Below are 16,051 nucleotides of genomic sequence, written 5' to 3' on the forward strand. Positions count from 1 at the left end.
GAAGGCTTAATGTTGACTTGAAACCACTGAAAGGTGTTTGAATTGACTTCAGCACAAGTCGCCTTTGCAAGACATCGGGACCGCGTCAAAGTTCGAAGAATTATTTTGACGTGTATTTTGAAAGGAAGGGAATGGAAAAACGGCACGGGAGAACTTATAATATTTTTACATCAATTTAGAGCTACGGCAATTAATGCATTCATTCATACCTTCATAGTCATTCTCCTATGTTGACATTGTGAAATATGGAATTATGAGTCTTTTGATCCGAATCTTCGAAACGAATGAGCGGGACATTGACGAACTGAATCTTATTTTTCGATGTAATTTTTATATTAAACGATACATGTGATACATAATCAGTCCATTAACATCTCAAACAAAGCTGAATAGATTTGCACAGACCTATTTACGTAATTAAGCCTAACTATTCCGAGAAATGTCTTCTAATGTGTGACCCAATTAAGATCCACTCTTTTCGTATCGATCCACTGAATTCCAGCAGACCATCTCAAAAGAAAGGAACAGTTGAAGGATGAAATGCAAGTCACCAGCTGTATATTGGTTTATTTTGTGTATCAGAAACATTTAATAATACGTCAAGTAAATTGAGACTAATGTCGTGATAATTTTAACGTTAGGTTGTCCAGCAAATCATTCGTAGTACGTTAAACCCTTCAGAATGGGTGATAAAGCCGAGTTTGAAGTGTGCAGATTGTGTTTAAACAGTAACGGACTATTGATGAATGTTTTCGGCGAGAATAGTAAATTACAATTCATGCTGGAAAAGACTATAGAGGATTTGATAGATGTTAAAGTAAGTTTGTTCTGTCCGTGATGCAAGTTTAAAAAAATTACGTTTGTAAGATGTCTTCAGTTAGACTTAGTAGTTGGTTTATATATTCTGTATCCTGTTGTCAAAATGCACATTGATATTTGAGTAGAAGGAGTGGTTATACTTGTTGCATTTTGTTGGTAATACCTGTTTATGAAATATTTTATTAGGTTGTGGAGGATGCAAATTATCCCTGGTTGGTGTGTTCTGCCTGCATGGAGAAGCTTACCGAATTCCGGCTGTTTAAGCGTCGATGTTCCGAGTGTTTGTCTGTATTCTACGATCGCATCCAAAAGGAGTGCTATCCTGCGACGAAAGACTGTGTAACCCAGCGAGAGGAGGTCAGTTGTATTCATTAAGTTGAACTAATTATAAAACCAATACATCTTTCGACAAAAAGGAATATTTCGTAACATTTTCTTTGATTAATTTATAGGAAAACCATTTTCTCGGCAATACGATGGATATAATTAATCTTAATCATTTTTTAATGTTAGAGAAAACACTCTTCCATAAGGGAAAAATTGAAGCATATAAATTGTCGGATGATTTATCACGAGAGAAATTTTTCTTTGGTTTATGAAGTTTGTAAATTCCAGTTTCTATCACTTAACAGATTGAATTACAAAAACGGTTTAGACTTGAAAAAAATGCTCTTTGAATGAATAATTTTAAGAAATCATTTCCCCTCTGAATACCTGACATATAGAGCTTTAATCTTTTATGTGTGTATTCCAAATAATAGTATCAAATCAATGGAATTGGACAAGTAACAATCTTTCTACCTTCCTATATGGTGAACCAATATTAACCTTACCAGTGTGCTATCTGTGAAAAAATCTTCAAATGATAAAAAAAATTGCAATGTGTATTATGGAATGAAAATTGAAAAATCAAACATTTACATAGCTTTTACACAATAAATTAAAGAAGTCTTTAAAAAATAAATTACTCTGGAAGCGAGCCTTTTTAATTGCAGTCTAATTATACAGATCTGCTGCTGTTACAGTTATTTTATCTTAAATCAATGAGGAAAAGTAGAAACATAATTTCTATACTTAATTTATTCTAACACATAGTACTTTTTTATTCTAATACATAGTACTTCACACATACATATAGTTAATCATATTATGTACACGTACATATACATATAAGACAAGGTAGTTAGATCACTAGAATTGAATTGTCCACCGATACTAGCAAAATGAGAAAATTCCATTTCGAAGTATAAGTCATGGAATCAAATGAGGGGCTGAATTGGATATAATTTTGGCTTGGGACAGACAGTTCAGACAGTTGGAACGGTGATAACTGAAAACAGAGGCAATAGGTAGTGCGAGAGACAATCATGCACAACTTAGTATGATTGTTGAAATAAGATGGTGTATAAGTGTGGGTGAAGGCTAGGTGGGATATCATAAAGGGATATTATGATGACGAGACCGTTGGGTATGATGCTTAAGGATAAATAATGGAATGCTCTTTGGCAATGCACAAATGTATAAAAACAGATTTAGATTTGTTATACAGAAATACCCAAAACAGACACTCACATATGTAGTTTTGACATTTTGATAGTTTTTAACATTATGTTAAAAACTATCAAAATGTCAAAACTACAAAACCTGGGAAACCATAGCTGGCCCCCATACCGTGATGTGTGAATTTTACATGCCATTGCGCCTGGTACTGGGTGAACTCTACCATCACCTACCAAACCAATCTTCAGGTTGATTACTGTTGTTTATGGTTTTATGGTTATATATACATATACATCTATATACATGAGTATACATATCTGTATATATACTCAAATATATTAATATATGTACGTACATACATATATGTTTAAGATAACTGCCAACATTTGGCCCAAATGTCCTGTAATGCTTTAATTTTGAAATATTTATCATCTTTCCTTATTAAACTATAACATGTATATGCTTTGCATTAGTTTCCTAGTATGATCAAGAAAGAGATTGATGATGACCCAATCCCGAGTGAAACTTTTGACAGTAATGCTGTGGATGTCCAAGATGACATGATATTTGTCAAAGGAGAGATTGATACTGCCAGTGGATGCTATGTTGCTCCAGAAAAGCAAGTAGATATGCCAATGGTTACATCAATGCAAGTAGGTGACAGTCATTGGTCTGGCAATGATGAAGCAGAGAATTTGGTGAGTGTGCATTTTCATCTCCTGTGCAAAATTAGTCATAGGTATATTGAGTTTATTTTCATTCAAAGTAAATATCACACTATGAATGTCACTCTTTACTTCAGATATGATGTCATTTGCAATCAGAGCACATTCTCAGACCCAATGCGTGTAGACTAGAAAGGATTCTTATAAATACAGTTTGAAGTGACCCAATAATTCTAAACATGTTCCCTAAGTCAAGGTTACAAAAAGAGGGTCAATCTGTGGCTAGATTGTAGACTAATTAATTAAATTACTCATTATATAGCAATTGTAATGATTGAGCACTTGACTATTGTTTGGCTATCTTTTATTGTCGATTTTGGTAAGAACACGAGGCTGAATCATTCATGTTCTTATTGTTATAATTAAACAACTCATAACACGTTTATTTCCTTATACATTAGTATAGGCTGCCAACTAATGCTCACATGTTTGTAGACCAAGAACAAAATGACATTCAGAAGCTCTCCTGGTGGCATGTAAAAGTAACATACCCCCTAATATGCATCCATTAGTTTTTGTTATTAAATTCATCCAGTTTATTTTGGGAAGTAGAAATATAGGGATATGCTCTTGTGCTATATCAACGCATTCTAAACGGTGCGCTGTTATTGAATTTCATGTAGTTACCTTCTCATCCTTGAACTCATTTATCTTTCAATTCCTTGTAACTTTGGTTTGAGTTGCAGCCAATATTATTGTTGTTTCATTGATGTTGAAAGGTTGAAATCATGAGGATTAAGCTTGCCAATTGAGGAAATTATTTATTTTTGTTGCGGAAATGCTAAATTTATTTCTGATCAATATTAATCAAACAGCTTTGCACAATTGAGAATTCAAAGTATTATAGTTCAATGGATTTTGGCGTGGATATGTTATGTCTGTAATGTTAGTCTGTGATTTTTCAGGACCATATCCAAGATGATAAATTATGCTCATCTTTTAATGAAGAAGTGATTATTAAGAAGGAGTGGATAATTGACAATCATCAGGAAGAAGGATGCATTGGATCGGATCTGTCACAGGAAGAAGGTAAGGATGCCTCATGAATGTTGCAGCTTTGCTATTGCTTCATGCAAATCCCTTTCACTGTCCACAGTGTTCCACTTCAGTGACCGAACTGTAGATGGATATGTAAGTGGTATATGCTAAAGCAAAATTGCTAGTACCGTGTTTGAGTAGGTTAATGCCATCTGAATCCTTTTGAATAATATTTTATTCACTTTTGTAAATATAAATTATGATTTAAGGGTGGTTGTCTAGTTATATTGCTCAATTATTTGTGTTCCTACCCCTTTTCCTTAAATCTTTCCATGTGAATGGATTTTTTGGCCATATGACCCTTGTATATGTGTATGTTTATATATATATATATATATATATATATATATATATATATATATATATATATATGTATATATATATATATATATATATATATATATATATATATATGTATATATATGTATATATGTGTATATATAAATATGTGTATATATATATAATATACATATAATATATATATAAACATACACATATATATATATATATATATATATATATATATATATATATATATATATATATATATATATATATATATATATGTATTCAAGGGTCATGTGGTGTATGTGCTTTAATGATTGCAAGGAACAAGGTAATTGTTGGTTGAAGTAGCATGATATTTTAAAGGATAATACCACAGTACGGAATGGAATATAGAATAGACCAATTAACATTAATAATTTCTGAACATGCATCTATATGTGTGTGTGTATATATATACATATATATACATATACATATATATACATATACATATATATACATATATATACAAATACATACATATATATATATATATATACATATACATACATATATATATATATATATATATATATATACATATATATATATATATATATATATATATATATATATATATATATATATATATATATATATATATATATATATGTATATATATATATGTATATATGTATATATGTATATATATATATGTATATATATGTATATGTATGTATATGTATATATGTATATATATGTATATGTATGTATATGTATATATATATGTATTTGTATATATATGTATATATATGTATATGTATATATATGTGTATATATATATATATGTGTATATGTATATATGTATATATGTGTATATATATATATGTGTATATGTATATATGTATATATATGTATATGTATGTATATGTATATATATATGTATTTGTATATATATGTATATGTATATATATGTATATGTATATATATGTATATGTATATATATGTGTGTATATATATATACACACACACACACATATAGATGCATGTTCAGAAATTATTAATGTTAATTGGTCTATTCTATATTCCATTCCGTACTGTGGTATTATCCTTTAAAATATCATGCTACTTCAACCAATAATTACCTTTGACAAATTCCAAAGAAACTGCGGGAGATGCCGCAACAGTAACTTTTAACGGAGTCATCCGCTAATGTGCATTTTAATGCAACAATTTCAGAGCGTAAAAATCATTCGCCTTGACTGGGACTCGAACCCAGATCCCTCAATATCCGGTCGAGTGCTTTAGCCACTTAAGCTACCAAGGCGTCCTCTTAAACTCTGAAATTTTGGGGCTTTTAAAGGAACTAGATGTTATGACGAAATACCGTACATACAATGTCACATTTCCTTTAAAAGCCCCAAAATTTCAGAGTTTAAGAGGACGCCTCGGTAGCTTAAGTGGCTAAAGCACTCGACCGGATATTGAGGGATCTGGGTTCGAGTCCCAGTCAAGGCGAATGATTTTTACGCTCTGAAATTGTTGCATTAAAATGCACATTAGCGGATGACTCCGTTAAAAGTTACTGTTGCGGCATCTCCCGCAGTTTCTTTGGAATTTGTCAAAGGGAAAACACCATACGTGTTTAAAGTTGGCTTTTAACCTCGTGGACAGTGGCGCCTCGCGCACGACTACGAATGCATGTGACATTGTATGTACGGTATTTCGTCATAACATCTAGTTCCTTTAAAAGCCCCAAAATTTCAGAGTTTAAGAGGACGCCTCGGTAGCTTAAGTGGCTAAAGCACTCGACCGGATATTGAGGGATCTGGGTTCGAGTCCCAGTCAAGGCGAATGATTTTTACGCTCTGAAATTGTTGCATTAAAATGCACATTAGCGGATGACTCCGTTAAAAGTTACTGTTGCGGCATCTCCCGCAGTTTCTTTGGAATTTGTCAAAGGGAAAACACCATACGTGTTTAAAGTTGGCTTTTAACCTCGTGGACAGTGGCGCCTCGCGCACGACTACGAATGCATGTGACATTGTATGTACGGTATTTCGTCATAACATCTAGTTCCTTTAAAAGCCCCAAAATTTCAGAGTTTAAGAGGACGCCTCGGTAGCTTAAGTGGCTAAAGCACTCGACCGGATATTGAGGGATCTGGGTTCGAGTCCCAGTCAAGGCGAATGATTTTTACGCTTTGAAATTGTTGCAATAATTACCTTGTTCCTTGCAATCATTAAAGCACATACACCACATGACCCTTGTATACATATATATATATATATATGTGTATGTTTATATATATATATATATATATATATATATACACACACACACATATATATATATATATATATATATATATATATATATATATATATATACACACATATATATATATATATATATATATATATATATATATATATATATATATATATATATATATATATATATATATATATATATATATATATATATATATATATATATATATATATATATATATATATATATATACATACATATATATATATGTATGTATATGTATATATATATATATATATATATATGTGGATTGTGGTAGTCCAGTGGGTAAAGCATTAGACTGCTGACTGGAAGGTCCTGGGTTCGATTCCTGGGCAAGGAACTCTGGGCACCTATAGCTCCACCCAAGCTAGCTAGCTAGGGTAAGAGTTGGGAGAAGAGTTAGAAAAGGATTGTTATAAAGGAGAAGAAAATGTGGAAATTGATGGGGGCACAGGGTGAATGAAAATATGTGAATATTAGGGTAGTTGATGCCTGGGATATTCCAGAAATTCTGGAGCCATATATATGACTGCACTCTTGTTTTGAGTTTTAGAAGATGGGAAGGAAGCTAAGATGGATACATTAATTCATTTATCAAAGGGAGTTTTGAGCTCAGAGGTATTTGGTAATTTGGACCATTCTTGCCTGAGGCTGGATTCTTGCAAGAGGCCAGAGGTTATTGATTCTAATACTAATAAGTGTGATGCACTGTCCAACATATAAGGCAGGGCAAAATTGTCAGGATGTGCATGGTGGATGTATTATAATAATGACTGCATATGCATCTGGAGAAGAGATTTGGTGGGAGAGAGTCAAAAATAACTGAGAGAAGGATAGGATTCTGATTTTGAAAATAAGTTCCTTTCCCTGTACCAGTTATGGTTTCCCAGGAAGATCTGATAAAAAATAATTAAAATATTGGTCAAGGATATATTTATACATTCGTGATTTGCCTGATATGGCCTTACTCACCTCTCCCATGTTCATCCTTTATGTTCATATCCATTTTACTTATATCTATTTCCTTTTGAATGAATATTTGTTTGCTATATGACAGGGTTTTAAAATTTATGTATATATATATGTATATGTTTGCCATTTGGCGGGATTTTGTGTTTGAATGTGTATTAGGCCAGTGTGGCTCATCTCCTCTTCTGACTATGTTTGCCACAAAATGCACTGTTCTTATCATTCATATGATTTTGTATGATTGCTAAACTATTATCCTTTCCTCTATGTGTCTTGTCTATTTCTCCTTTTGTGGGTGAAATACCTCCCTAACACCATCTCTTGGCCAATGAATTGGGGCACTTGGTTGCATAAAGCTTTGCAGATCTCAGTGTAATAGCTTCAGCGGTTGAGAGAGCATCCAGCCTGGCAAGTGTAAAGATCCAGAGTTTAAATCCCGGTCTTTGAAATATTTTTGCATTTGTGATCAGCTTGATTCTAACTCCCCCACCTCTCCTGTGTTCTTCCTTTATGTGTGTTCCTACCCTTTCCTTATATCTGTTTCTTTATAAATGAGTATTTGTTTGCCGTTTGGCAGGATTTCATGTTTGAATGTGTGTATATATATATATACCCCATAAACACAGTAATCAACCCAGAGGTCAGTTTAGAAGGTGATGGTAGAGATCACCCAATACTAAGCCCTATACGGCATGTGAAAATTCATACATCAGGGTAGGGGGGCCAGTTCCTTTCCCTGTGCCGGTTATGGTTTCCCAGGAAGACCTGGTACCCGAAAAATCACTTAGCTTGGATGAAGCTGCAGGTGCCCAGAGCTCTACCCACTGGACTTCTGTGACCCACATATATATATATATTAATACTACCTTGATCAAAAAGTTCCCGGAATAACCACCGTGTGCCGCTCCCATCGTTCCGATTTGAGTTCTGTTTTTTTTGTTAAATTGGTACATCTGTTGTTGATATTCCCTTTAAATCTTAGTGTCATAACTTGACATTTGCAAAAGTTACGTAGCCAAGAGTACATCTATCTCTGTGTGTGTTGGCGATTTTTTACATTTGCAGAAATGGATTTAAATTTGCAACAACGAACTTGTATTAAATTTTGCGTAAAAAACGGATTTAGTGGCGCACGGACGTTGGAAATGTTGGAAAAGTGTTTCGGCAACGATTCTCTAAAAAAACGGTCGTTTACCAGTGGCACGAGCGGTTCAGAAGTGGTCGTGAGTCAATCGAAGATGATGAACGCAGTGGCAGATCATCGACATCGAAAGTCGGTGAAAAAATTGATAAAGTAAAAGAAATGTTGGTCAATAACCACAAATTAACCATCAGAGAAATAGCAGAGGACTTGAACATTGCCTATGGATCCGCCCAAGACATTGTGGTTAATGATTTGGGTTTCCGTCGTGTAGCAGCAAAGTTGGTGCCAAAAGACCTCAATTTCATGCAAAAAAGAGACCGTGTTGACGTCGCAAAAGACATGATTTGCGAGGCTGAATCCGATCCCACATTCATCAAAAGGATCATTACTGGAGACGAGACGTGGGTTTATGAGTACGACACGCAATCCAGACATCAGGCAAGTGAATGGCGTTCACCAAATGAGCCGAGACCAAAAAAACCACGTCGTTTTCAGTCAAAAAAGAAGGCAATGCTGACGGTTTTCATGGATTACAACGGTGTAGTGAATCATGAATTTTTGCCAGAAGACCAGACAGTAAACAAAGAGTATTATTTGGGCGTTATGAGACGTTTGCGTGAAGCAATTCGCAGAAAGAGACCAGAAATGTGGGCAGAAAACTCGTGGATTTTGCACCATGATAACGCACCGTCGCACAGTGCTATCATTATTCGTAATTTTTTGACGAAAAATGCAACAAATACCATCCAACAGCCACCGAATTCACCTGATATGGCTCCCTGTGACTTCTTTCTGTTCAATCGAGTTAAAAAACCATTACGGGGAACACGTTTTAGCAGCCGAGAGGAAGTAATGGAAAAATCGCAGGAAGCACTGATGGACATACCGAAAACCGAATATAAAAAATGTTTCGAGGATTGGATCAAGCGCTGGCATAAGTGTGTTGCAGTCGATGGGGATTACTTTGAAGGGGACAATATAGATTTAGATGAATAAACTTGTATTTTTAATTTTCTGAATAAATTCCGGGAACTTTTTGATCAAGGTAGTATATATATATATATATATATATATATATATATATATATATATATATATATATATATATATATATATATATATATATATATATACACACAAATGCAGGCTATGCATGCAACAAAACACACTGTACCTACCTATTCATGCAGTTTAAAATCCTGGTCAAGGAAATATTTATACATTCATGATATACTGACATACATCTATTTCCTGGTGAATGAATATTTGTTTGCTGTATGATAGGATTTTGAAAATATGTGTGTGAACATGTATATATACATATACATACATAAAAATATAAATATTTTGTCTGAATGTAATCAGGACTAATTCGTTTAAAAAAAACTCTTTCAGATGGCTGCTACAAGAGGCACAATGGTAAGGTCATGAGGTACAAGTGTTCAATTTGTAGAAGAGCATTCTCACATAAGCATAACCGTAAGAGACACATGTTGACACACACTGGAGAAAGACCCTACAAGTGTGATACATGTTTGACAGGTTTCTTTCACAAACAACAACTTAAGGGTCACGTTATGAAGCATACCGGGGGAAGACCGCACAAATGCGAGGTATGCGCAAAGGCATTTACTTTCAAACAACACCTTAAAGATCACATTCGTATACATACGGGAGAAAAGTTGCACAAATGTGAATTGTGTTCAAAGGCATTTACATTGAAACAACAGCTTACAAGGCACAGGTTGACGCACAGTGGCGCAAGACCTCACCAGTGTGAGGTGTGTTCAAAAGCATTCAAAAGTAAGCAACACCTTAAGAGACATATTTTGACGCACACATAAAGAAAAGCCTTAAAAATGTGAGATTTGATTCAATGGTTTTAATTGCAAGAAACACCTTGAGTGTCATATGTTGAACCATACTTGAGAAAGGCCTGACAAATATAAGGTTTGAGACTGAAAGACATTCAGTCTTGAACAATCCCAGAAATGTCACATATGTACATATGTTAGGGAGAAGCTGTACATAATTAAGGTATATCTGAAAACATTCAGGTGTAAACAGCACCCCAATGAGTACATATCAAACCGCAGAGATAGGCCTCACCCATGCAATATTTGTTCATGGATAATTAGGAAAAGAAACAGCCTTAAAAGGTACATGAATTCACACATACATCTGACCAAAAGCCAATGAATGACAATCACCAGGAATTTACATTCTTTGGCTTCTGGGAAAAAGAGTGCCTAGTTGGAATATCAAGGCAGGAGACTAGAATTCAGAGGGTTGATTGATACCCTACTAATTCATATACAGGGTTTGTCGGGAAAATAAGTGTACTGAGCTCAGGAAAAAAAATTTATTACCCTTTTACATATCTTAAGCTAATATTCCTCAAAATAGGACCCTTGTGAGTCGATACACTTGTTCCAGCGGTGTTCCCATTCCTGGAATGCTCCCGCGAAGGCATCATCGGGAACCTCTCGAGGAGTCATCGACGACCTCTTCTCTGCCCTCCACGAACAACTTGTGCCACCGAAAGATCATGTTTCTGGACATGGCTGACTTCCCATAAGCCTGGTTAATCATACCGACAGTTTCGGTAGACGATTTCCCAAGCTTAAACGCAAATTTGATGGAATAATGCTGCTGCAAAAATTTTGGCATCGCGTTCCGTGACGTGGGTCGAGCGTGGAGGTTCGCGTTAACAGAGCTCCTCACTACACCACAGCTCAGAGCCAACTGCCTTTTTCAGCGTCGCTTGCCAACATAACCCCCTACAATCGCAGCCCGTAAGAGCGGTGCTGGGTTTGCCTGGAGTGGTGCGCCCAGCCCAGGAGTCAGTACACTTATTTTCCGGATGAACCCTGTATGGTTAAGGAATCATACCTAATAGATAAATGATAATATTGTGTATTTAATTCTCTTAACCAGTTCTTTTGAATGAAAACTTGTCCACAAAACCATGCTTTAATGACTATACTGTGTTATCGTTACATGCAACAACAAACTGTATTATATGTATATTTATAAAATAAATATTTAATTAACCATATCAAGTCTTAAAATGCATTTTGACTTCCTCCTTCAGTTTCTCCTTACAGAATTCTTTCTCTCTTTGCACTTCCTTGTTTGTTGTCCCCTCTGTTCACTTCATCTCCTCTGTCCTTCACCACACTCACATTTCAATGGGCCTTAATCTACATCTATCATATTTTGAGCAGCACAGATGCTATTGGGACACATTAGCCACTGTCCTCTTCTTAAACTGCCTATTTGGACCCTCTATTCCCCACTCTCACCGTATAGCAGTCTGAGACTTGTACAGGTTGCTGATAAAATTCCTGCCTCTCCAATGCAATGAATTTTCTGAAGCATATCCTTTTTTCTGAATATACCCAATGAAATGCTTTTTCCACAGGTACACAACAGGAAAATACTTTAAGATTGTATTCTATTTTATTTATCTATTGTGCCCTCATTACTGCAATGCCTCTCCCCTTGCAGAACACAAACTGAATCAGCTATTAAATATTATTCATTTGCCATTACTCTCTTCCCTATTGTGGATGTTGTTGGGTATCACGTTAGATGCATGTAAAACCAAACTTCCATATGATTTGTATTACTGATAAATTGAAGCCATTAAATTTATGAAAATAGTATTTTTGATACAATCCTGACGATTTTTCTCCTTATGATACTTAAACGTAGATAAAACTTGTATACACTTCAAAGATTAAGCAAAGTTCTTATAAATGGGTTTCTTAAGGCAATGCAGTTTTGAAGAAAGTTAATTGGTAGGCAAGGTGATAAGCATGATTTTCAGGAATGCATGAAGACATATGGAATGCATACTTAGACAAATTTACTTATCATTAAATATACTGGTTGAACAAAGAAATCACGATAACATATTATTCTTTTGTTAAGGAGAATTCTTTTCCTTCAAGCAAAAAAACAGGTTAAAGAACTCTAGAGTTATGATGGCCTTTCTTATTGAATTAAAGTTTGATTAATTAACCAATATCCAATATTCCAATATCTGTGTATTTACCACATCTGGCCCACTGTGGCTTTTGGCAATTTTTAAACTTGAATAAAAGATTACATAGATTTATGTCAAACCAGGTCATCATTCAGGTTTTAATAGTTCATAGACATAAACACAAAAATCTTTTATGTAACTCTAAGGTCAAAGAAGGTTGTGTGGGAAGTAGAGGAGTTCTCATAAACATTTAGTTTAGGAGTGGGGAGTGAGAGGCATGCAAAAGGTCATTAAAATTATTCTCTTTGGTGTGTACACTTTTTAAAACCTACCCATATTCCTCCATCAACAGGAAGAATGCTTCACATTTGGTGCCTCATGTTTCCTATCCTTTCAATTATCATTGCTGAATTCCTTCCCCCATCCTCCCTCTGACCCTCTTACCTCGCCATCCCCACCGGAGAGTAATTTATATACAGGGTTCATCCGGAAAATAAGTCTACTGACTCCTGGGCTGGGTGCGTCGCTCCAGGCGCGCCCAGCACTGCTCTGATGAGCTGCGATTGGAGGGGGGTATGTTGGCAAGCGACGCTGAAAAAGGCAGTCGGCTCTGAGCTGTGGTGTAGTGAGGAGCTCTGTTAATGCGATCCTCCACGCTCGACCCACGTCACGGAACGGGATGCCAAAGTTTTTGCAGCGGCATTATTCCATCAAAATTGCGTTTAAGCTTGGGAAATCGTCTACCGGAACTGTCGGTATGATTAACCAGGCTTACGGGGAGTCAGCCATGTCCAGAAACATGATCTTTTGGTGGCACAAGATGTTCGTGGAGGGCAGAGAAGAGGTCGACAACGAGTCTTCGAGAGGTTCCCGATGATGCCTTTGCGGGAGCGTTCCAGGAATGGGAACGCCGCTGGAACAAGTGTATCGACTCACAAAGGTTCTATTTTGAAGAATATTAGCTTAAGATATGTAAAAGTGTAATAAATTTTTTTCCCTGAGCTCAGTACACTTATTTTCCGGACGAACCCTGTAGATTGATGTCTGCCAGAGATGCCACCTAAAGATGATGTTGAACATAGAAAAGTGGGTCTTATATTAAAAAGTTTTCAGTTGAATCATAAAGTTACTATTTTTCATTTCCAATATGAATTGATTCCATAAAGTTATGCCAGAAACCATTATTATTACAAAATTCTTCCTTTAAGCAAATAAACTAGTTAAACAACTACACAGTTTTGATAGCCAAACTTATAGAATTAAATTTTAATCAATTAGTCTTAGTATTTGCCTCATCATACCACCTGCAACTTTAGCCAATTTGCAATCTTTATAAAACTGAGACCAAAGATTCATGTCAAACTAGGTTATTGCACCACAGATCACTAATGTGAGAATATCTTCCGAAATCATACTTCTTGGATGACTTGGAAAAAGGTGAAGAAATGCTGGTAAGTAAATATTGGGTTAAAAGCAGATTAGTGTGAAATGAAAAAATCAATCGCTAGTTCTACTTGTTTTTAAGACTTGCAGAATGACCCATGTATTGACAATGGGTTTAATTTTAGTGGTAAGAATAAAAATGTACTTTCCAGATATGTTCTGTGCCCTCTACTTATAGAACTCAAATCTTACATTCTCATTCTTACATTTGGGATACAATGGTCTATGTACATGATTGACTTGACTTCCACAGTCAACTTAATTGTTTAATTAAACAAACAGGCAGTCCACAAAGAGTTATTTCATATCTGAATGGAAGATGCTATAGTTTGGGTTCTAATATTCAAAGTAATGATATAAAAAGTAAAAGCTCTTTAGTAGACTCATTGTAATTCCTCATTAATTCCTTAAGTTATTTCAAAACTTTTGACTGGTTCAAGGTTTAATCATATATTCTTTTATGAAAGTCAAACAGTTTTTAAAAAAACAGACTGATTTCATAACTATGAAAATGTGATAGGGATGTAAGAAAGTACATAATTTACATAATTGTGTATGCAAATGGCCATATAATGGTTAATAAGTTTATCATTGGATAATTAAATGAATAAAGTGAACCTTAAACCATTCAAATGCATTTGAATAGACTTCAGCACATGTACTGACTTTTAAATACAGCAGGTCTGCCTCAACATTTGATGAATTATTTTGATGTATATTCAGAATGGAACTGAATGAAAACATGGCATAAGAGATCATGTGATAGATTTATATTACTCTGCAGCTATGACGGCTAATGCATGCATAAAATAATAGTTACTCTAAAATGTAATTAGCATAAAATATGCTTATTTTAAATCTTTTGACTTGGATCTTTAAAATGAAAGCAGAATTAATATGTTTAAGAGCCTTCAGGCAAAGGATCACAGTTCTAAATATGTCCCCAAATAAGAGAAATTTGTTGAAGGGCATTTACTCAAATGTGCAGCCTTAAATAGAACATGAAAGTACATATAGATATTAACCAGATGCCACCTACAGACTATGACCATCATTGCACATTAATTTCCTTCCCAAACAAACAGAGTCTAGGCAGGATATCAATGTAGGGCACTAGAATGCTAAGAATTAATTGATACCCTAATTGATGAAGGTTAAAGGAATTGTAGCTTTAAATAAAATAAACAAATTATGTTACATTTTTTCTACTGGTAGTTTGAATAAAAATTATTGACAAATCCATGTATCAATAGATATGCCATGATAATATTGCATACAACAACTAATCCTAATATATGCATATTCATTGAATAAATATTTAACAATATTATGCATTAAAATGCATTTCTCCTATCTCCTTTAGATTTATCCCAACAATCTACAATATCCTCCTATCTGCACTTCTTGGCTTGTCTTACTTTCCATCAACTTTACCTCCTACATCCTTCTCCACACATATTTCAAAAGGCTTCAATCTACAACCACCATATGTTGAGCAGCAGAGGTGATAATTGGATACATCCCATGCCATACTCTTCTTCCTAACACTGCCCATTTCTTTTACTCTCCATTCCTGACTTGCACCTGATAGAAGTCTGAGACATGTACAGATTGCAGAAAAGCCTTTGGGCCCCTCTAATTTATTCAATATTTTCTGCATTATACCCAATTTGCTTAATCAAAATCTTTGTTGTCATCTATGAAATGGAGAAATATATCCTGATTGTTTTCTTTTTAAGCCTCTTTGTATTACTGCCCTCATTACAGCAATGTCTTTCTCATTCCTGAACCCAAACTGATTTGCATTTAAGTATTAAACTTTTGCCATTACTCTCCATC

At 34.6% G+C, this 16,051-nt stretch overlaps 1 protein-coding gene across 1 annotated transcript; it reads left to right on the plus strand.

Moving 5' to 3' along the window:
• The first annotated feature begins 580 nt into the window (after positions 1-580).
• LOC139693216 (uncharacterized) lies at positions 581-4,193 on the plus strand. The gene is made up of 5 exons (XM_071591320.1): positions 581-817; positions 1,006-1,176; positions 2,793-3,017; positions 3,950-4,073; positions 4,141-4,193. The coding sequence occupies exons 1-5, from the start codon at positions 683-685 to the stop codon at positions 4,191-4,193; spliced, it is 708 nt and encodes a 235-aa protein (XP_071447421.1). The 5' UTR covers positions 581-682.
• The last annotated feature ends 11,858 nt before the right edge of the window (positions 4,194-16,051 follow it).

Source organism: Hetaerina americana, unplaced genomic scaffold (assembly GCF_022747635.1).
Source record: "Hetaerina americana unplaced genomic scaffold, ioHetAmer1.1.p SCAF_45, whole genome shotgun sequence".
NCBI lineage: Eukaryota > Metazoa > Arthropoda > Insecta > Odonata > Calopterygidae > Hetaerina > Hetaerina americana.

What these genes read in the sequence shown, in the direction of transcription:
- LOC139693216 (XM_071591320.1), top strand. Translation starts at nt 683, where the DNA reads ATGGGTGATAAAGCCGAGTTTGAAGTGTGCAGATTGTGTTTAAACAGT. An exon ending in ATGATGAAGCAGAGAATTTG is followed by an intron (nt 3,018 to 3,949) that starts GTGAGTGTGCAT and finishes GTGATTTTTCAG; the next exon opens with GACCATATCCAAGATGATAA. An exon ending in GGATCTGTCACAGGAAGAAG is followed by an intron (nt 4,074 to 4,140) that starts GTAAGGATGCCT and finishes CACTGTCCACAG; the next exon opens with TGTTCCACTTCAGTGACCGA.